The 23,643-nt window shown below is 42.1% G+C and overlaps 1 protein-coding gene across 1 annotated transcript in view; it reads right to left on the minus strand.

Annotated features, from left to right (window-relative positions):
- The window catches only part of Emilin2 (elastin microfibril interfacer 2), a 50,419-nt gene extending 49,291 nt beyond the window's left edge, over window positions 1-1,128 (minus strand). The window contains exons 1-2 of the mRNA XM_042675292.1: window positions 868-1,128; window positions 279-401 (exon numbers count right to left, since the gene is read on the minus strand). Of these exons, the coding sequence (XP_042531226.1) occupies window positions 279-401; window positions 868-986 (242 nt within the window). The 5' untranslated portion in view covers window positions 987-1,128. The remainder of the gene's footprint in view (window positions 1-278; window positions 402-867) is intronic.
- Window positions 1,129-23,643: the final 22,515 nt, after the last annotated feature.

The raw sequence follows: 23,643 nt of genomic DNA on the forward strand, positions 1-23,643 counted from the left end.
AGAGTGAGGAAGGAGAGATTGGGGGGCGGGGAGCCTTGTGTACCCTGTCCTACGTCCCAGAGAACCATAACTCCAACTCCTGCGCATCCTCAGAGCCGCTTCTTAAATAGCCCAGCGTGGCTGGTACCCAGCTCGGCACTCCAACTTTACGGCTGCTGGGTTTCCCCCAAATCTGGAGAAGATGTATACCAGGGCTGGAGCCCAGTGCTGCGGCCCCACCCCACCCTCGTGGCCGGGCTTGGGCTGGGCGCCGCCCGCGGCTCCGCGGCCGGACTCACACGAGCGCAGACGGACAGGGCATCTGGTTCCAGCCACAGTTGTACTGCGCCTGGACGAAACTCTCGCTGCCCTCCAGCACCGAGCAGCTCACGTTCTTGTGGACGATGTAGGCGCACCAGTTCCTGGGGTGGAGAGAGAGGGGGAGAGGACGGGCCGTCAGCGGGAGAACAATGAGGCCGGGAAGGGAGGGCGAGCGGACCGAGCCGGGGCCAGCGCGGGGGTCAGGGAACCCGTGCACCTCTCGGGAGGCGGGAGCGGAACAAAGCCGCCACCCGAGGAGTCACGGGGCGTCTTTGGAGAGCTTACGCCCTTCCCCACCCACGACAGCAGAGCGGTGGGGCCCAGGGGTGCCTGGAAGTCCGGGGGTCCCTTTCCAGGGGGTCGCGCCCGACCGTGCCACCGTGCGGGTCCCTCCCGGCGTGCCCGCTCCACGTTGGCACCGCGTGTTGAGAGATCGCCCGAGGCGGGGTTGCCCCGGGACCCCATGGGGGTCCCCTGGCTCACAGCTCCAGGTCAGGGAGGAACAGGCGGGGAGGGGGGGGCCTAGGGCGCTTGGGTTTGGGGTGAGCAGTCCCGGCGCGCACTTACTTGTTCCTGGCGCTGGGCCGCGCAGGGTGCCCGGGCTGCGGGCCGGCGTGGCACAGCCCCGTGCCACCCAGGGCCAGCAGCGCCAGCGCCCAACACCAGGGCGCGTGGGGTCGGCACATGGCGGGCGAGAGCGGGGTCCGCAGCGCAGCGACCCGGGCTTAGCGCACCAGGCCCCGGGCGCCCTGGGGTAGAAGCGGGAGCTCGCGCCCCAGCCGCGCTCCGCCAGCGCCCCTCGGCTCCTCGCTCCCACTTCTCCTTCGCGCTGGCTTCTCTGCGGTCCCTCAATGACGCACGGGTCCCCCCGGGTGCCGCCCTCTCTATTTCACTTCCCTCTCCGAAACGTGACTCGCCCCGCACCGGAGTCCAGTCCCTTCGCCGCTCGGCAGGGGGCATGGGGTTAGGGGTCTGTGTTACAGAATTTCCAATTACTCATTCCTTTGGTCTCTTCCCAGAACCCGGCTACTCCCCGCGAACCCCCCAGACTCTCCGGAAGCAGCCACAGTCCACAGTGGGCCACTCTGGCTGTCCCCACCCCGGCCTGGGTGCCAGCCTCCTGTGGAGAAGGAGGGACACCAGTATCATCAGCCCCCCTGGGGCAGGAGATAGGGCCCCAACTCAGATTTCCTCTATTGGCAAGAAAGACGCGACCATGACCCCAAAACCCTTAAGGACTTAGAATCTGAGTTGAGAAGGACATGAACTGCCTTTACTCATTCATTAAAGTTGCCTGTCCACTTAAAGAGTTTGTGAGGACGGCTGAACAGGATCGAGAGAGAGCTAGAGAGAGGGCTAGAGGTAGCAAGGAAGCGAGGGAGGGAGGGAGAGGGAGGGAGGGAGGGAGGGAGAGGGAGGGAGAGAAAGTAAGAGAGAAGGAGGGGGGAGGGAGAGAGGCGCCAAGGTACCCTCTTTCCCCAACAGCTTCTGAAGCACACTATCCAACTCTGCCTTACACAAATGACTGGAAGCTGATCTCACAGCCCCTGCCTGTTGGTCCTACTCAGGCCTTTCTTCTATCAGTATTAAAGGCTTCTACTCCACTTTAGAAGGCTTCTGAGTCAGGCACCAGTGGCTCCCTCCTGTAATCCTAGCATCTCAGGAGGGGGAGATATGAGGATGGAGGTTCAAAGCCAGCCCAGGCAGGAAAGTCTGTGAGACCCTGATCTCCAACAAACCACTAAAAAGCCGGTTGAGCTGTGGCTAAAATGGTCAGGTGCTAGTCTTGATTAAAAGAAGCTCAGAGACTGCGCCTGGGCCTGGAGTTCAAACCCCAAAACGCTAACAAAACAAACCCTTTCCATTTCAGAGGGATTCAGAATAGCTGAGACACTGCTATGCTTTTCGACTTCTTTGTATGTGTCCTGCCTATTCTTTTTTTTTTTTTTTTTACTTTTTGCTTATGTGGTGCTGAGGAATCGAACCCAGGGCCTCAGGCATGCAAGGCAAGCGCTCTACCACTGAGCTAACTTCCCAGCTCCCCCTCCTGCCTATTCTTGAGTTACGCACATCTCTACCAATTTCTTTTTAGAATGAAGTAACTCCACAGAAGAATGTTATATAAAAATCACCACCAGCAGAGTGTAGTGGACCACACCCTTCATCCCAGCACCCCAGAGGTTGACGCAGGAAGATTATACATAGATGATACACTGGCATACATACATACACTGGGATACATAGGAAGACCCCATTTTCAAACCAAAGCAAAGCAAATAAGCAAAATTACCACCAAAGTGGTACAATCTCAGGGGTGCTGGCCAAGAGCTCTGTATGGGAGATACCCTGCTGCTTCTAACCAATACTTTAGTGAGATTTTAGCAGAAGGCCTAGGTGTGTGCAGTTTGGATGAGCTCACAGCTTACCATTGGCTGTGAGTTGTTTTGGTTCTGTGAGGGTAAAGCTTTGTGAGGTTCTGACTGTACAGAATGAAGCTGTTGATTCATTTTATCTCTCATTTGCTTTCATGGTGTTGTTGAGCCTTTTGATTTGCAAATGGAAGGAAGAAAATTCCCTAAGTAAGATTTTTATAAGAGCTAAGCAGAAAATTATACCATGTAAGGACATAATCTGTTCATGAACTTCCTAAATGGAAGATCATGGACTGAAGTCATCCCAGTCTTCAAAAGAGCCACGCTAGGGGGGAAATAACAGAAAGATAAAAAGCTGTCTTGCGTAACCCAATCGCTGTCTGTGCCTTTCCTGTCCTCCCTGTCCTTATCACTTTGGTCCATAAGTGATGTGGGGAAGAAACACTCTTTACAAACGGAAGATGAAGGAGCGTGACATGAAGTCATGTCATGTCTCTCTATGCTAACCTACCTTCTCTTTGATACAGGTAATTCTACAACTCAAAAGTGGCTTGAACTAATCAAGCCAAACCTAGTTTTTCCACTCAGATATTCCAGGAACCTCTCCAAGAGTTTGAGACCAACTGTGCATTGGGATGATACAATATTCACTTGGCCTCTGAAGCTATGGCATCCACATTTGTGAATTCAACCAAACACACACACCAACAAATACTTAAAAAAAATTGGGTCTGTATTAAACATGTACAGACATTTTTTTGTCATTATTCCTTAACAATACAGTGTTTGACATTCACAGGAGCATGTATATTGCATTAGGTATTATAAGAAATCCAGAGTAGGGGCTGGGAAGGTGGCTCAGTGGTAGAGCGCTTGCCTTGCATGCTCGAGGCCCTGGGTTCGATTCCTCAGCACCACATAAGCAAAAAGAAAAAAGCCAGAAGTGGCACTGTGGCTCAAGTGGTAGAGCGCTAGCCTTGAGCTGAAGAGCTGAGGGACAGCACCCAGGCCCAGAGTTCAGGCCCCACGACCGGACCCAAAAAAAAAAAAAAAAAATCCAGAGTATACATCAGGAGGGAGACAGGCTGGCTACATACAAACACTACGCCATTTTATATAAGATTTTAGTTTCCATTAGGGTCCTGGAACCAATGCCCACTGATAAGAAACAATTGTGCTAAATCAGCTAAAAATGGCTTCAACACTAAATATATTTTATTCTGAGAAGGTTTTGTTTGTTTTTTGAGACAGGGTCTCACTAAGTAGCCCAAGCTGACCTTGAACCTAACATCCTCTTACCTCAGCCTCCTGAGTGCTGGGCTTATAGGCATGAGTCATCACGCCCAGCTATGAGCTTCTGTTACAAGCTAGACTTTGTGCAAAAATATTGGGTATTTGTGAGTCCCAGCTGATCTGCCTGGTTTACAGAGTTCCCAGACATTCCTGTGCACTGAGCAGTATAAGTGCCTGACACACACGATTAGTGAGCCAGTGTTTATTGCACACACTCTTCTATGGTGAAGCTCATGGATATGTGAAGTGGGGCTGTCCCAAAACATGGAAGGAGACTGTTGACTCTTGGGGGAATTAGTACAGGACTTGTGGGCCAAGATCCTAAGAGACTCTTTTCTCTCTCCAAACCGATGAGGGAACACTACAATCCCAAGAGCTAAAGAGCCCTCCACAAGAAACAAAACACCAAGAAGCTTCTAAAGTATGAAGGGTTAAACATGTTAAGAAGTAGATCAATCAGGCAGGGCATATGGTCTCCCAGCCATAAGCAATAATGTGGGCATGATGTTCAGAAAATTGAGTGTGGATTCTTTATATGCTGCCAACTACCTTTAATAAACTCTTGAAAGCTGTTAGTTCCCTATAGCAATCTGATAGAATCTCTTCCTCATTTAAAGCCAGATTATCTCCACAGCAACTTGTACCCTGGCTTCAGGAAAAAAGCAAAGTAGAACTATTTTGCAAAATCTGAGCTGGGCACCAGTGGCTCATACCTGTAATCCTAGCTACTCAGGAGGCTTGAGATCTGAGGATCAAGGTTCAAAGCCAGTCCAGGAAAGTCAGTGAAACTCTTATCTTCAATTAACCACTAGAAAACTGGAAGTAGTGCTGTGGCTCAAGTGGTAGAGTGCTAGCCTTGAGCGGAAGAGCTCAGGGACAGCACGTAGGCCCAGAGTTCAAGCCCTATGACTTTCAAAACAACAACAACAACAACAAAAATCCATTCCTACATGGGCATGTAACTTAGTGGTAGCGCATTTGCACAACATGTATAAGGCCTTGGGTTTGAACTCAACATCACAAATTAAATAAATAAAGAAGAAATCCATTCCTTTGTTCATGTATTGCTCATGACATAAGATCCTCTGCATTTGAGGACACTTTTTTTAGACACACTGAGCCTGCCAGGCCCCCAGGAAACCTGTCTATCCCCCTCAGTTGTCTGAGAGAAGGGAGCCAGTGACCATTACTGGGCAGCAGGTAGGTACCTCTCCCTTTCCCTACCCCCACACCACAATCATCCAGACACAGGACATTTGGTTAAAATGGGCTGATCTGTATCTAGAATGTGACCAAAATCACAAGACTAGGCTGGACTTGTCATATCTAATCTCATTTTACTTTCTAGGCCTAAAATTTTTTGCTCTGGACTTGTGTGTCCACATCATGGTATGGTTATTGCTTCTATGGTCTACGCATCTAATGATGGAAAGAGAGTCCCAAGAAGACTTCATGTATCCTTCTTCACTGTTTGTTTTGGAGCTGAGGATTGAATCTGGGACTTTGCACATGCTCAGCAAGCATTCTACAAGTCTATATTGACTCCTCTTTCTTGAAAGGTGCAAGGGGGGAATTTTAAGATACATTTATTAGAGCTGTATACTCAAATGCATGCTACACTGTCACTTGAGAATTCCAAAGCTGTGAGAAGTTGACATCAACCCTCCACTCATACGCAAACAAAGCATACTTAGGCATCCATGCAAAGGAGGGAGTATGTGTGTTATTCGCACCCTCACCTGCTTAGCGGAATGCTCAGCACTACCAATGAATTAGTAACTGTTTGACAGTTACTCCTAGAGAAAGTATAGAGTTAAGTGTCTCTAAACCTCTAGTCACAGTGGCTGGCAGATAACATCACTTTGTTTTATGTGTGTTTTTATTTAAAGGCACACTACTGATGATTCACTAACATTTAAATCATGGCCAAAGACACTTTAACTCACGCCCAAACGAAGCTCATCAGATCCTCCTATTTTCTCCACAATGCCATCCCAGCCTTCTTGGGGCTTGAGTTCAGTCCTCATATGCAAACACTCAGCAGGGGGCATACAGTAAATGGAGGTGAATATGGTCACATGTTCTCCTTACTACTTTTGGGAGAAAAAGTCACAAATTTGTGGCAAGGTATAGCAGCTTTTTTTTTTTTTAAACCATTCCTCTTGTGTGCCAACCAACACAAACCTGGTTATCAACTTCTTTCTAGTAAAGAGATCAATAATGCACATATAGACTGCATCAAAAGAAACTTAAATGTGACATTCAAGAAAAGAATACTGGGGGCTGGGAAGGTGGCTCAGTGGTACATGCATGAAGCCCTGGGTTGGATTCCTTAGCCTAAGCAGAAAAAGCTGGGAGTGGTGCTGTGGCTCAAGTGGTAGAGCTCTAGTCTTAAGCTGAAGAGTTGAGGGACAATGCCCAGACCCAGAGTTCAGGCCCTACGATGGACAAAAAGTCAGTCCTGGGCAGGAAGGTGTGTGAGACTTATCTCCAATTAACCACCAAAAGGCCAGAAAAAGCCAGGAGTGGAGCTGTGGCTCAAGCGGAAGAGCACCAACCTTGAGCAAAAGAGTTAAGGGTCAGTCCCCAGGCTCTGAGCTCGAGCCCCAGGACTGGCATGTATACATATGCACACACAAAGAAAACAGTACTGGAAGCTTAACTTTTCGCCCGCTTTTCTTTCTTTGGATCCCAAGATAAAACACAGAGCTCAGCTTATTGTTTAGGAGACTTCATATTTAACATTGCAAAGGAGTTTATTTTCAAGCAACTCAATGAGCTCTTTGAGAGGATTGATAGATAACACTATGCAAATAAATTCAGAACATTAAGCTATGCCATAGTACATTTTCTTTTCCTTGAAAATATGAAACATAGGATCCTAATTGTGTTGTGTCCCCTAATACTTCTTTCAGTTGCTTCTTAAGCCTAAGGATGCTTCCTACATCTAGCCATATTACATGTGAGACTCCAGTGATACCACATTTATGGGGTTTTGTTGTTGTTTGGCTAGAATATTTTGAGACAGGATCTTGCTATGTAGCTCAGGCTGGCCTCAAAGTCCTGATCTCCTGCCTCTGCATCTTGGGTGCTGAGATTATAGGCATGTATCATCACACCCAGCATAGTGTGGTTTTGAACACGTTTTTTCTGCCATAAGCTGACAAAAATAGGTTCTTTGAATTGTTTCCAAGACAGCCAGAGTAGCTTAAGCAGTAATGTCTTCATATATATGAGCCACACCAAACAATGTTGTTGCTCAGCACTTAGAGAATGGAGTTCATTATTCTAAAATAAACATGCTAAATAGGCAGAATATGCTTGAGAACTATGGAATAAGTTATTAAACTTTAACACAATCTGGAGCCCGAATGGTATGGAGTATTCATGATCAAATTAACTCTTTCTACCATTGTAATTCCAAACAATGTTGTAACTATTAAAGTTCAGTCCGTTCTCATGTTTGCAGTACTTACGTGTTATAAAGTTGCCAGGAACACTGCACTGGCAAAAACTAGTGAATTACTCCTAGAGAAAATTCAGGGTTAGAAGTCTATAGACTTCTAGTCACAGTGACTTGTAGATAACATAAATTTGCTTTTTGTGTTTTTGTTTAAAGGCACACTATACATTGTTGATTTAATAATAAACTCATAGCCAAAACCACTCTACTTCATGCCTGAATAAAATGTGAGTTATTTTCCCCACAATGCCACCCCAGCCTTCTTGTATTTAAGAACTCTACACAGCCCTTTCCCCCTTAAGCAGTTAGTTGGGGAAGACATTCTCTGTTCCCAGAGACCATTTCTCAGCCACACATGGGAAACATTTCATTTCAAACAGTGAAATCACCAACAAACCCCACAAAATGAGGCACCACATTTACCATGAAAAGGTCACTTGTTTACAGGATAAGCAGAAACAAGAAGATAGACAATTACTTTAATTTGTTTTAAAGATTTAAAGATTAAAACATTTATATGGTAGAGTCAAGGGAGATCTCAAATAGCGTACTTCCTTAGAAAGGCAAAATCGAAGTTCAGCAAAAATAAAACATCACAAAGTGGGTACTCGAAAGGAGTCGGGTGGGGCCAAAGGGAAAGGAGTAGACAAATGAAGGGGTGGAGAGAATGCAACCAAGAATCCAACATCTATTTTAAAAAATTAAGAAGAATGAGGGAAGGGGTAGGTTAAGAGGGATGGGTGAGAATGTTGAAAGAGGTGACATTGTTCAAGACATACTGTATTCATAAACTGCTTTGTTAAATGGCAACTCCACTGTACAACAATTAAAGATAACAATAAAAAGGAAAAAATACTAATGCACAAAAATAAAAATGAAAGTGTTTAAATGGACAAAAAATAGACTATATCACTGCAAATAATAAAATCTGAAACTGGGAAAGACCCAGTTGACCCCTGGTCTGTTAACCTCATCCATGACATCACATGGGGCTCAGCTAACTTTCTCACCACTCAACACGCGTCCACGAATGACCAGGAGAATCTCAATTAGAAGTAAGCCTGGGCAGAAAAGTCCATGAAACTTTTTATTTCCAATTAACAAGAAAAATGTTAGAAGTGGGAGTTTAGCTTAAGTGATAGAGTGCCAGCTTTGAGTGAAAAAGCCAAGCAAAAGTGAGTTCAAGCCCTAGTATTGGCACAGAAACAAATGAACAAATGAACACCACAAAGGAGTGTGGTATAGCCTGTGGCAGAGTGTTTCCCTACCACCTTTTACTGGAGAAGGGAATAAAGAAATGTCTATTTTTCTCCTATAACTAAAAATAGACGAAGTGAGCTGGTGACTTGATTTGCCTGGACCAATCTCTTTCTCCTGGTGTAGATCAGTTGACACTTAGTGTCTCTTTTCATCTTCAAAAGAGCCTGGGTTGGGAACAAATGACATGATCTTTTGACTAATGGAAAACGCAAGGTGAGAAGGGAGGTTTCATAGTTGGGGAATGTTGAGGGTCAGGTCAGGAAGAAGGGCCCTAGTTTATAGTTACACTCTTACATGTTTTCCCCTAATGCCTCAAAATATAAAAACAAAGTATTTTATTTCTTGAATATTTTGAGGTTTTGCTCTCGGAAGGGCTGTTTAGGGGCACAGTGGTGCCAGGATTCCTGGGACCAGTAGGAAGAACACTAGAAAAAAGGCTTCAGAACTTCGTTCCAATGTGTCTCAACCCTACAAAAACTGTTTACTACTGGCGACTGCAATGTAATACTTTCTAAAAATAAATTTTGAAGAGAATATATTATGAATGTGTGCAAATCCAACAACAAAATCCCCCTTTGCATAACTAATATAAAAATCTCTTTCCAAGCATGGTGGTACACATATAGAATCCCAGCTACTTGGAAGGCAGATATATAGATATAGAGATATAGAGACTCTACCAAAAAAAAAAAAAAAAACCTAAAGCAAAATAGGGCAATGGGTATGGTTTAACCAGTGGAGCACATGCCTAGCAAGTACATGGCTCTGAATCCAAAGCTAGTACCACTTAGATAAATTTATTTATTTATTTATTTTTTGTCAGTCGTGGGGCTTGAACTCTGGGCTTGGGCGCTGTCCCTCAGCTCTTCAGCTCAAGGCTAGTGCTCTACCACTTGAGCCACAGCGCCACTTCTGGTTTTCTGGTGGTTTATTGGAGATAGGAGTCTCACGGTCTCTCCTGCCTGGGCTGGCTTTGAACCGCGATCCTCAGATCTCAGCCTCCTGAGTAGCTAGGATTACAGGCGTGAGCCACCAGTGCCTGGCAGATAAATTTATTTTTATGGACTATGCTTTTTTCTTTTTTCTTTTTTTGCTGATATTGTGGTACTCAGCTGGTACTCTATCACTTGACCATACCTCCAGCCCTGTTTTCTTATTTTTAATTTGCTTTATTATTATGAAGGTGATGTGCAGAGGGATTTCCATTACGTGACTCAAGTAATGAGTACATGTTCTTTTGTACAGTGTCCTCCCTTCCTTCACTCTCTTCTAGTCCCTCCCTCCCAACTCCAGCCACGAGCTGTATAGTTCACTTTCATCAGTACGCAGTGAGTTCTACTGCTGCACTTTTTTTCCATTTTCCCCTCGAGTTCTGTGCCCTCCTGAGGATAGACACACAAATAAACCATACATAAAGAAAACAGAACCATCAATAAAATTTTTTTAAAGAGATCTCAAGCCAGACCCAATAAAACATAGGCTCCATGGTTTCCCTCATTTTCATAATTAGTATATGTCTAGGATAGTGCTAGCAGAGGATCACAGTAACTCAATAGCTGTGTACATATCACCATATAAAATGATGTTAATTGAAGTGAACTCCAAGACATGGAAACAACAGGTCTTTTTTTAAATTGTTGACCTTGTTGTTGTCAACGTACTGCATCAAGTTCTTTTTTATTGCATTTGTCTTTTTCCATCGCTTTATCCTTGACAATCACTGTCTTTAATTCTGGTAACCTGTATATACATTTATCTGATTTGGGGAAGGGAAGGGGTATAACAAACTGGTGCAACAAGGACAAAGGGTAACCCAATGCAACAATGATGCTCACAAGACACTATGCTGGAAATGAACTTTACAATGTGGGGAGGAACAAATGAGGAGGGAGAGGGATAGTGGGAGAAAAACAAAGGAGTGAGTAACAATGTTTGACAAGAAATGTACTCATTACCTTACTTATGTAACTGGAACCCCTCTGTACAGCATCTTTTCAATAAAACAAAATTAAAAAAGAGATCTCTTATTTCTATATCTTGAAGTTCATTTCAATATGTGTGTGTGTGTGTGTGTGTGTGTGTGTGTGTATTAGAGAGAGAGACACATAGGCATTGTGTCTTTGTGTTTTTCTACTAAGAGTATCTTCTTTTGGTCTCACTGTGTGTGAATGTGTAGAATCCTATATAATTTATCATATGCCAGTGTATTTTAGCTCTAACTTCCAATATCAGAGAAAACATGTGCTGTTTGTCTGAGTTTGGCTTACCTTACTTAACATGGTTTATTCTGGGTCCATCCATCTCCCTGCAAATGACATTATTCTTTTTAATGTCTGGGTAAAATTCCATTGTGTATAGGTACCACATTTTTTGATCCATTCATCTATTGTAGGGTATCTGTGCTCTTTCTATATCTTGGCTATTGTGAATAGTGCCAGCCCTGCTTTTGGCTGGTTATATTGAAGATAGAGGCTAGTTGACTTTTTATTACTCAAGCTGACTTTAAACCATGATCTTTCAGATCTTGGCCTCCTCAGTAGCCAGGAATATAAGCATGAGCCACTGGTGCCCAGCTGGACTTCAGTTTCTTCACAAAAATGTTATCAGAGTATATTCTCATTATAAAGAAGATAAATCTGGCTAGGGTATAGCTCTGTAATAGAACACTTGCCTACATGGGCAAGACCTTTGGTTTCACCCCCAGAACTAAGGAGAAAAAATCATAAGTAATCATTTCAACAAATTATCCCAAAGTGAACATGGCATGTAACTGTCACCTGGGTAATAAACCTGACAAGCACCCCAGGACCCCTATGTTTCCTTCCAATGACTGATATTCTCCAAAAATCTCAGCTATGCTGACTTCCAACACCATCAATTACTTCTAAATATTGGCTTTTATTCAGCTAATTCCTATTTTGTCCTTTACTTGGCATAGTGCTTGGCACCTAGTGCTTGTTGAATGTCTTGGGAATGAGGGAAAGAAAGCAGACATGCATCTCACTTATACAGGACTGTGGACCAATAGTATATGGGTGGAAAGTAACACTGAATTTGGTGAGGACCTGGAGATGTGTACTTGGAAGCAAGGTGAACACTCAAACACTTCTTCTTTTATTGTTCGTTTTTGTGAGGTGTTTGGTATCCAACCCAGAGCTTAATACTTGGGAGGCAAGTGCTCTACTACCAACCTGCATCCCCAGCCCCTCAGTTTTATCGTTTTTTAAGTACATGTCCTTGGGCTTGAATTTAGAGGCTGGGCACTGTCCCTAAGCTTTTTTGCTCAAGACTAGTGCTCTACCACTTGGGCCACAAATCCACTATCAGTGTTTTGAGTGCTTAATTGGAGATTAGAGTCTCAGGGACTTTCCTGCTCAGGCTGGCTTTGAACCATGATCTTCAGATCTCAGCCTCCTGAGTAGCTAGGATTAGAGGCATAAGCCACCAGCACCTGGCTAGCTGTATCTTTCAACGAATGTACCTAAACAAGTTGAATGAATCTAAGCCTCTGCAACGTTTTCCTTGGGCCTTCATCAACTCCACTCACAACACATCGCTGTAATTGGTGAGGGCAGTCTCCAGAGAGCTGACTTCTCTTTCTCACTTGTAAGTGAGCCCACATTACAGAGGCACCCTCCCTCTGACCCAGGCGGCCAAGACATGACTATTTTCAGCCCAATCAGGCCGAAAACAAAACAGCCACCCTCCCCCTAAGCCAAAGCATGTGATGTCCAGCCAGAGCTTCCCGCCCTAATGAGTGAGGTAACGAGGGGCCAAATAAGGCTGCAAACAGCCATTGCCTCAGAATACAGTTCTTCTCAACTGTACTTTTGGGTTTTATTTTTATCTTTTAAGGCTGTGGAGTGGCACCAATCCTTCCCATGAAGCATGGCCGGTGTAAACCTGTCCTAGGCCCCAGCCCCTTTCCTGATCACCAGCTCCAGCTGCACTCCTGCATCTTCCATTAAGCATCAATTCTTTATGCATGCTGATTAAGGGAGAGACCCCAGAAAGGATATCTCCTGGCGTTACTTGAGATGAGGGGAGATGGTTCTGGGCACAAGTGCTACCTGCTAGAAGCAGGTAGGGATGGGAAAAATCTCTGAGAAAAATCATCACAGCTGAACCTTAACTTTGAGACAACATCCTTGTCTTTTGTTATAGATAGATAGATAGATAGATAGATAGATAGATAGATAGATAGATAGATAGATAGATAATTCTGGGCTCTGAACTCTGAACTGTGCTTGTTAGGCAGGCATTCTAGCATACCTCCAGCATGAAAACTATCTAAAACATAAGAGAAAGTCAGCATCAAAGAGTTTTGAAGGATAAAGAAAAGTTTGACAAATTTATTAGGCAGATTTTGTGAAACAGGAGAAAAGAAATCTTTCCAGTTGTTCCTGTGCCATGAACAACTTAACTACAGTTGCCCTCCAGGCCCATAATCAGCCTAGGTCCTGCAGAGTCCCCACCAGGAAAAGCTGCCTACTCATCTTGCTGAATGAAGATGGAGGACCAGGGGTGTAGATGCCAACCAAGTTCATTGTACTTGGAAAAAATGATCATATATTAGTTATACACTGGGGAGGGGCAGTGTTTCATCATGACATTTCCATGTCAGTCTTATCACAGTCAATCTTTCCTCTTGTATCGTTCCCTCTTATACACCTTAACCCTTCTTAAAAACCCTGTAAACTTAGCTATACAAGAGACTGAGATCTGAGGACTGTGGTTCAAAGCTAGGCTGTGCAGGACAGTCTCTAGAACTCTTAACTCCAATTAACCATGAAAAAGTAGGAAATGGAGTTGTGGCTCAAGAGGCACAGCACTATCCTGGAGCAAAAAAGTTCAGAAATAATGTCCAGGCCCTGAGTTCAAGCCTCAGGACCAACATAGGCACACACAATCTCTCTCTCTCTCTCTCTCTCTCTCTCTCTCTCTCTCACACACACACACACACACACACACACACGACAATTTCATCAGGTTTCATTACTCTACTGACATACATGGAAAGACTAACAGTACTTTTAAATAAGTGGCATTAAGAATTAAGCATCCAGCAGAGACCATGAAAGCAAAGAGCCTGGAATGAAGAATGCCATAACCTGAAGACCAATAACTATCAACTAAAAATAATGTACCCAGCTAAGCTCTCCTTCCTAACTGAGGAACAAATAAAAACTTTCCACAGAAAAGAAAAATTGAAAGAATATATCTCCACCAAACTAGCATTACAAAAGATACTTAAAGATGTCCTACACATAGAAAACCAAGAAGAACATGATAAAGGCAGAGAAATGGCTCCTAAAAAGAGAATCAAATAATCATAGTAAGAAGCTAGGAGACATAGACTCTAAGAAGATGGATAACATGGCAGGACCTACCAAGCACTTCACAATCCTAACTCTTAATATTAATGGACTGAACTCGCCAATTAAATAACATAGACTGTCTAGGTGGATCTAAAAGCAAGATCCATCTATCTGCTGCCTTCAAGAGACACACCTTGCCCACAAAAACAAACATATTCTGAAAGTGAAAGGCTGGAATAAAATCTACCAAGCAAGGCCTGGGAAGTTGGCTCAGTGGTAGAGTGCTAGCCTTGCATGCATGAGGCCTTGGGTTTGATTCCTCAGCACCACATAAGCAGAAAAGCTAGAAGTGGTGCTGTGGCTCAAATGGTAGAGCGCTGGCCTTGAGCTGAAGAGCTGAGGGACAGCGCCAAGGCCCAGAGTTCAAGCCCCATGACCGACAAAAACAAACAAACAAACAAAAAACTATCAAGCAAACAACCCCCGTAAGCAGGCCAGAGTTGCAATCTTAATATCAGATAAAATAAACTTCAAATTAAAATTAGCAAGAAGAGACAAAGAAGGACGTTACATACTAATAAAGGGATCTTTCCTACAGAGGCTATAACAATCTAAATATCTATACACCAAATACTGAAGCACCCAAATTTATCCAAAAAACACTACTTTCCCTGCTGGATAGATCAATCCAGCAAAAACTCAATAGAGAAACCTCAGATCTAAACAATTGCATAGACCAACTAGACTTAACAGTGTCTACAGAATATTTCACCCAGAAGCATCAGAATACACCTTCTTCTCAGAAGCACACAGAACATTCTCCAAAATGGACCACAAAGCAAATCTATACTAATTCATAATATTGAATTATTCCCTGAATTCTCTAAGACCACAGTGGAATAAAATTAGAGCTCAACACCAAAAGCCACCAAAGAAAATTCCATAACACAGGGAGATTGAACAACACATTGTTGAATCACCAGTGGGTCATGGAAGAGATTAGAAAGGAAAATCAAATGTTCATGATATTTAACAAAAATGAACATATAAATTACCAGCTCTTTTGGGAGAGAGCAAAGGCAGTACTCAGAGGAAAATTTATAGCTGAGTTCTTATATCAACAAATTGGAGAAAGCTTAAATCAATAATTTAATGATGTACCTGAAGCTCCTTGGAAAACAGCAATAAGTGGCAGGGGGCGGGGAAGGATGGGAAGGGATGGGAAGGGGAAACAAAGGAGGAGGCTACAATGCTTGATAAGAAATGTACTCATTATCTTGCCCATGTAATTGTAACCCCTCTGTACAGTATTTTCACAATAAAAAAATAATAAAATGCATATAGTATAAAAAAACAGCAGTAAAACAAACCCCAAACCATTAGATGGAAACAAATAATTAAAATTAAACCAGAATTAAATGAATGACTCCAAAAAAATCATACAAAAGAATCAATGAAACAAAGTTGGTTTTTTGAAAAAATTAACAAAATTGATAGATACTTATCAAATGTTACTAAAAAAAAAAAAAAAAACAAGAGAGAACACACCCAAATAAACAAAATCAGAGATGGATGGAAACCATAACAGAAACGACCAAGATTCAGAACACTATAAGGGAATACTTCTTAAACCTATGCTAACAAATTTAAGAATCTGGAAGAAATGGAAGAATTTCTAGCAAATATTTATATGCCCAAACTAGACTAAGGAGATTTAAACCAACGACATAGACTCATAATGCACTGAAATAGAAACAGCAATAAGAGACTTCCCATCCAAGACAAGCCCAGGACCGGATGGATTTACAGCTGAATTCTCCAAAGCCTTCAAACCAGAACACATTAATACTTCTCACATTCTTCAATGAAATTGAAAGTGAAAGTTCACTACCAAACACATTCTATGAATCCAGCATAACCCTCATCCCAAAACCAGACAGGGACTCATCAAAGAAAGAGAACTATAGACCCATTTCTTTTTTTTTTTTTTTTGGGTCCAGTCATGGGGCCTGAACACTGGGCCTGGGCGCTGTCCCTCAGCTCTTCAGCTCAAGGCTAGCACTCTACCACTTGAGCCACAGCACCACTTCTGGCTTTTTTCTTTTCTTGCTTATGTGGTGCTGAGGAATCGAACCCAGGGCCTCAGGCATGCAAGGCAAGCGCTCTACCACTGAGCCATCTTCCCAGCCCTAGACCCATTTCTTTGATGAACATTGATGTAAAACTTTTCAACAAAATTCTGGCTGATCAACTTCAACAACTCATCAAAAAATTATACACTATTTGAAACAGGATTTATTCCAAGGATGCAAAGCTGTTTCAATATACACAATCAATTAATGTAATTCATTACATCAAAAGGAACAAGGCCAAAAACATATGATCATCGCAATAGATGCAGAAAAAGCATTTGACAAGATCTAACACCCCTTTATGATGAAAGCTCTGGAGAAACTAGGAATTCATGGAACATTCCTTAATATAATAAAGGCTGGGTATGACAAACCTACAACTAGCATTATACTTAATGGTGAAAAGATAAAGCCATTTCCTCTAAATTCAGGAACAAGACAAGGAGGTCAGTTCTCTCCATTCCTCTTCAATATAGTATCAGACTTCCTAGCTAGAGCAATAAGGCAAGATGCAAGCATAAAGAGGCTCCAAATAGAGAAAGATGAAGTAAAATTCTCCCTCTTTGCAGATGACATGATCCTGTATTTAAAGAACCACATAGATTCCTGTCCCAAGTAACTTGAGCTGATCCAAAACTTTTACAAAGTAGCAGGGTACAAAATTAATTCACAAAAATCCATGGCTTTTCTGTATGCCAACAATGAGAAGAGTAATGCTGAAGTCAGAAAAGCAACTCCTTTTATAATAGCCCCCTGCCCCAAATAAAATATCCAGAAATTAACTTAACCAAAGAAATGAAAGATCTCTATGATGAAACTTTAAAAACCTGAAAAAGGAAATTAAAGCAGAACTAAGGAAGTGGAAAAACTTCCCATGCTCCTGACTTAGGATGATTAACATTGTGAAAATGGCAATACTGCCAAAGGCTATCTACAAATTCAATGAAGACCCATCAACATCCCTACATCATTCTTTAGAGATAGAGGAAGCAATCCGAAAATTTGTATGGCATAATAAAAGACCCCAAATAGCAAAAACCATCCTTAGCACAAAGAACAGTGCTGGAGGAATATCAATACCAAACTTCAAACTATTATAAAGCTATAGTAATCAAAACAGTTTGGTACTGGCACAAAAACAGACCTGAAGACCAATGGAATAAAACTAAAGACCAAGAAATGAACCTGCAGACCTATAGCCATCTAATCTTCAACAAGGAAGCCAAAAATATAGGATGGAAGACAGCCTCTTCAGCAAATGGTGCTGGCAAAACTGGTTAAACACCTATAAAATAACCTAAAGTTAGATCCTTACATGTCACCCTGATCAGAATCAATTCCAAATGGATCAAGGACCTCAAAGTAAAAGCAGATACCCCAAAAACACTACAGGAAGAAATATGAGAAACACTAGGGTTACCTGGCACAGGCTAAAAATTTCTTAATAAAGACCCAGAAACACAACACATCAAAGAAAGGTTGGACAAATGGGATTGCATGAAACTGCAGAGCTTCTGCATGGCAAAGGACATAGCAAGCAAGATCAATAGAAAGCCCACAGATTGTGAGAAGATCTTCACTAGCCATACAACAGACAAGGGCCTCATAACTAAAATATATTCAAAGCTCAAAAAATTAAATCCCCCAACAATAAATTCTCAAAGAAACAACTGTCCCATTAGTAAGTGGGCTAAAGACTTAAAAAGAGACTTCTCTGAAGAAGAAATAAGACTAGACACACGAAGAAATGTTCAAACTCTCTAACCATAAAAGAAATGCAAATCATTACAACATTGAGATTCCACTTCACCCCAGTTAGAATATCTATGATCAAGAACTCTAATAACAACAGATGCTGGAAGGCATGTGGCCAAAAGGAAACCTTACTGCATTGTTGGTGGGAGTATAAAATGGTTCAACCACTTTGGAAAGCAATATGGAAGTTCCTCAAAAGACTAAACATAGAGCTCCCCTACGACCCAGCAATCCCACTTCACAAATGATTTACACAAATGATCACAAACAAGGCCATACTAAAACTACTAGCACAACTATATTTATTGCAGCATTATATACCATAGCTAAGATATGGAATCAACCCAGATGCCCCTCAGTAGATTAGTGGATCAAGAAAATGTGGTGTGTGTGTGTATGTGTGTGTGTGTGTGTGTGTGTGTGTGTGTGTGTGTGTGTGTGTATACACATATATATGTATATATAAATTCTATGCTTCTATCAGAAAGAATGACACTGCCCCATTTCTAAAGAAATGGAAAGACTTGGGGAAAATCATATTAAGTGAAGTAAGTCAGACCCAAAGAAACATAGATCCCATGGTTTCCCATTTGTAGTAATTGGTATATGTCTAGGATAGTCCTAGCAGATGAGCAGAATAGCTCAATAGCTATATACATATGACCATATAAGATGATGCTAAGTGAAATGAACTCCAAGACATGAAAACAAGGGGTTTTTCTTTGCTGTCGTTGTTGTTGTTGTTTTTAATGTACTATGTGATTTATTTTTTCTTTTGTGTTTTTTTCTTTTTCCTATGTTGTCACTATATTTGATTTTGGTACCCTGGGTATTGTATATATGTTTATCTGAATTAGGGAAGGGAAGGGGAAAAACAAAATGGTGAGACAAAGGAAAAGGACAAACCAATGCAACGGTGATATTCACAAGACACTATGTTAGAAATGATCTATACAACTTGGCAGGGGGCCTGGGGGTAGGAAAGCAGGAGAAAAATGAGGTGTGGGGGGGGAACAAATTCGACAAGCAATGTACTCACTACGTACATAACTGTAACCCCTCTGTACATCATCTTGACAATAATTTTTTTTAAAAGAAGCACTTAATTGTCATCTAAGCTGAAGTCTTAGGAGCAGTGTTGCAATCAACATGGGTGTGCAGGCATTTCTATTGTATGTGGACTTACGTCCTTTAAGTATATGCTCAGGAATGATAGAGCAGGGTCATTCGGTAGTGGTATTTTTTGTGACACCTCTGTACTGATTTCCGGAGTGGCTGTACTAATTTACATCTCCACCAACAATGTCTACAGTTTCTTCCTTGCCCTTCATACACTGTGAATCCATCAGCATTTGTTGTGTTTATTCTCTTAATTATTGCCATTTTGATTGGGATGGGGTGGGATAGGATCTCAAAGTCATCTTGATTTGCATTTCCTTTAGTTTAATGAGGTTGAATATTTCCTTGTGCATTTACTGGTCATGTGTATTGCTTTTATTTTTAAAGTCAGTGTGGGGCTTGAACTCAGGGTCTGAGCACTGTCCCTGAGCTTTTTTGCTTAAGGCTAGCACTCTACCACTTTGAGCCACAGCTCTACTTTCAGTTTTATGCTGGTTAATTGGAGATGAGTCTCACAGACTTTCTTACCTGTCTGACTCGGAACTGCAATCCTCATATCTCAGCCTCCTGAGTAGCTAGGATTATAGGCATGAGCCACCAGCACCTGGTAAGTATTACATCTTTTGAGAACTATCTGTTCTATTCAGTTGCTCATATGTTGACTTGATTTGTTGTTCCTTTTGTGTTTTATTTTTTGAGTACCCCCACCAGGGTAAAACCTTTCTCCTGTAAGGGTGATACTAGCTTCATAATTTTGTAGTGTTTCTTTCCTTTTACTTTATGGAATACTTTTAGAAGAACTTGTCCCAGAAATTTGGGATGGTGTGGTCATTATTGCCTTCTTTTCCTTTACTTCAGACTGTAATACACCTTCAACTTGGTCATTAGTCCTTAATATTCCTTCTTCCATGTGGGCTAGTCTACTGCTGATGTTTTCCAATGAGTTTTTTTCTTATTTGACTTATTAGGATTTTCATTTACAAGAATTGTGAGGTTTATTTCTTTTCCAAAATAATTCTCTCTTTGTTGAATTTCTCATTCAAGTTATTGAGTTTTCCATACAGGTTTTGAGTTGAACATTTTACTTAATTCATCAGTTTCTTTGAATCTTCTTTGAGGCCATTGATCAGGGATTTACTAAGTAGAAATGACTCCTGGCATTCATTTTATTCATCTCTCTATTGAGGGGCATGAGCTGAGTCCACTTTTGGACTGTAATAAATAATGTTCTTTTTTTTAATAGTGTTCTTTTTAAGTATTAACATGGGTTCGTTTTACTGTAAAAATGTTAGATGTATAACTGCCAATAAATCACTACCATTAGTTCCAACATAAAAAAATAGGTTGTAATTTAAAAGCCCATTAAATTAGAGCCAAGTACTGTGGTACCAGACTAAAATCTCAGTACTTGAGAGTCTGACTCTAGAGGATCAGATGTTTGAGGCCTGCCTGGGCTACACAGTGACACCTAGTCTCAAAACAAAAGCAAAACAATGACAAAAATCCAAATATTTTCTCTTACAAAATAGTAAAAATAGCCAGGCACCAGTGGTTCATGCCTGTAATCCTAGCTACTCAGGAGGCTGAGATCTGAGGATCATGGTTCAAAGCTAGCCCGGGCAGGAAACTCCGTGAGACTCTTATCTTCAATAAACCATTAGAAAACTGGAAGTGGTGCTGTGGCTCAAGCGGTACAGCACTCGTCTTGAGCTGAAGAGTGCACAGACAGCGCCCAAGCCCAGAGTTTAAGCCCCACAACTGACAAAAAAAGAAAAAGAAAATAGTAAAAATAATGACATTTTCCAACCTATGCCAATAAGGCTATTTAAACCAAACAGTAGCAGTATTATACACTAACAATGTAAACTTATGATGCTTTAAACGCTGTGTAATCTAGAAGAAAATGCTATCTTCATTTACTGAAAGAGCTATATTTTTCTTAAAATATCAATTGGGAATTTCCTACTCATTTTCCCTCTGATTCTTACTATATTCTTAATCATTTCTCTTTAGTGCAATCCACAGCTCATATCTAGGTTTTAGTTGTTCCTACCTATTCCATTTTACTCTGAATGGTAGGGTATTCGTTCCTACATGAATTGTGAAGTGCTTAGGCTGTTTAATTAACATATGCCTAGTATTTGAGCAAAACCAGAAACTAATAGATTAAAATCCACCAGGCATATGCAAATTATCATTCAAACATCCACCCCTATGCCACCAATCCCCTTGTCTTTCTGGAAAGGCACAGGAATAAAGTAAACACTGACAAGTGAGTTAAGGAGTAAAGGCCAAGGGAATGCTAAGAACAAAGGGCAGGAAGCATGCAGACAGGGCTCAAGGAAGAACCAAGTCCCAACAGATAAAAGATGCTTCTCATGGGCTGAGTCAGCTGTCAGAATGACCAAGAGGCAGTTAAAGGTAAAGAACAGATCAGAGAACTCAGAGCAGAAAGATTTAAGCTGTCCAAACGGTCCAAACAGTCCAACAAACAGTCCAAACAAAAATAAGGCAAATTGTGATTTTTTTTTTCATTTTCCTTCATAGCACACTCAAATAATCTCAGAACAGAAATGAAGGCAAGAAGACAATACTACTCTTAAATTCCTGTGCTTGTGCAGCTGGTTCCCAGGGAATTGTGTGAGAGTTCAGATGCTGTCCAGGTGCTATGTCTAGTTCCTCAATTCCCTCAAAGTAACAACTGAAAATAACATAGTTTATCTGGCCAGGTGTTATGTCTAGTTCCTCAGTTCCCTCAAAGGAACAATTTACAACATAGCTTATGTTCAAGCAGTACAAACCTCTCAGTAAAACAGCAGCTTAGAAAAAATAAATATTCTGCTATACCTTAAGATCTAGGTGATTAAGAGATGATATTGGAGCTGGGTATTGGCTCATGCTTGTAATCCTACTCAAGAAGGCTAAGAGCTAAGGATCCTGGTTCCAAGCCAGCCCAGGCAGGAAAGTCCATGCAACTCTTATCTCCAATTAACCACCAAAAATCTGGAAGTAGAGCTGTGGCTCAAGGGGTAGAGTGCTAGCCTTGAGCACAAATCAGGGATAGTGCTCAGTCCTTGGATCAGCCTGCGCGCGCGCGCGCACACACACACACACACACACACACACACACACACACACACTGATACTGAACCATCCTACTACCCCAAACTCCCAAACCTCAAGCTTGCTCTCTGACAGGTAACCTCTGGAAAAACATTCCTGATCCATTGTTATCATTAGAAAAACATTTCCTCAGGTGTCCTTACTGTTCTTCTCTTTACTCCTTGGTATGAACTTTTCCTTTCCCAGGTGAAGCACAATTTGAGTGAACTGTTCTTACATATGTTTCTGCAATACAAAACTGCCCCACATCAGAATTTCTTCTTAGTAAATAACGTAAATATTCCAAAAGTTAAGTGGAATACAATCATTTAAACGCCATTTGTTCAGCTTCCTTTCATGCAGAGACTTCTAATATTCTTGGAATTTAACTTTAAAGATTCTGGCTTTCAATTAAAATGTACTTGTATATATGCTATCTGGGAGGAATCTGCAGGAAGTTAAAAGTATCAAAATGTAGATGACTATAGGCAATCTACATTGAATACATATAAACCCAAAAATCTAAAGCATTTCAGGCCATAATGTGTATTACAACCCAGTTAAGTCCAAAATGTCATTTGAACCATTGCTTATATAGGAAAACATGAGTAATTATTTGTCAGGAGGCCAAGGAACACCAATTACAGAACACATGCCTGACTTTGAAAGGTTAGAATGGTCCTCCAGTCAAGGGTGCATTCCCTTAGGTATTTTACCCTAGGGTAGAGACACTTTTGGGAACTAGGTCTGGAATAACCTGGGAGTGAGAAAGCCCATGAAGGCACAGTTAAAGGTGACAAAGGAGTTTTATTAGTCGGTCTGCAACTGCTGTGTCCTAGGCTACCTCAGAACTAGGAGCAGCTGCAACCTCCAAGGGGGCGAGCTTTTTACCTTTTTTCCTCCTTCCCGCATGCCTCTCCGCTCTTCTCAGGCCTCTCAACCCTGTGCAGACCTCTCTGCTCTCCAGAGGCCTCTGTGCAGGCCTCTCCACTCTCCACAGCCCTCTCAGCTCTGTGCAGGGTCTCCACAGGCCTATTGGGTCTTCACAGGTCTTTTTGCTCTGCGCAGGCCTCTCCACAGGCCTCTCTGCAGGCCTGGACTCTCCTCAGGAGAGCCTGGGCACTGCTCTGCTCCAGGAGGCCCATCTATCTAGTGGCCTCTTGCAGCCTGCCTCTTTTTCTATCCCCCCAACTCCCCAGGAACACTCAGCTGATATATATATATAGATAGATATCAGTCCTCCAGTGGCCCAGCATGTGTGGTGGTAACTTCAGCACGGGGCAGGACTTCCCACCCCTTTGGTTCTTACAGAACTTAGTTTAATGATAAGGTACTTGCTTAGCATGGGTGAGACCCTGGGTATAATCCTCAGAAGCACTGTTCAAAAAAAGGTTTTAATTTATAATCTACAGATAATATATTAGAATAAACAGGCAATGAATTCATAATTTTTTTCAAAATGATAGCAGCAATAAAGTTGTAAATGCTAATGACCAGGTGAAATAATTTAGATAATCATGGAGTGGAAA

The sequence above is a fragment of the Dipodomys spectabilis genome, unplaced genomic scaffold (genome assembly GCF_019054845.1).
Source record: "Dipodomys spectabilis isolate Male_0828 unplaced genomic scaffold, ASM1905484v1 ptg000024l, whole genome shotgun sequence".
NCBI lineage: Eukaryota > Metazoa > Chordata > Mammalia > Rodentia > Heteromyidae > Dipodomys > Dipodomys spectabilis.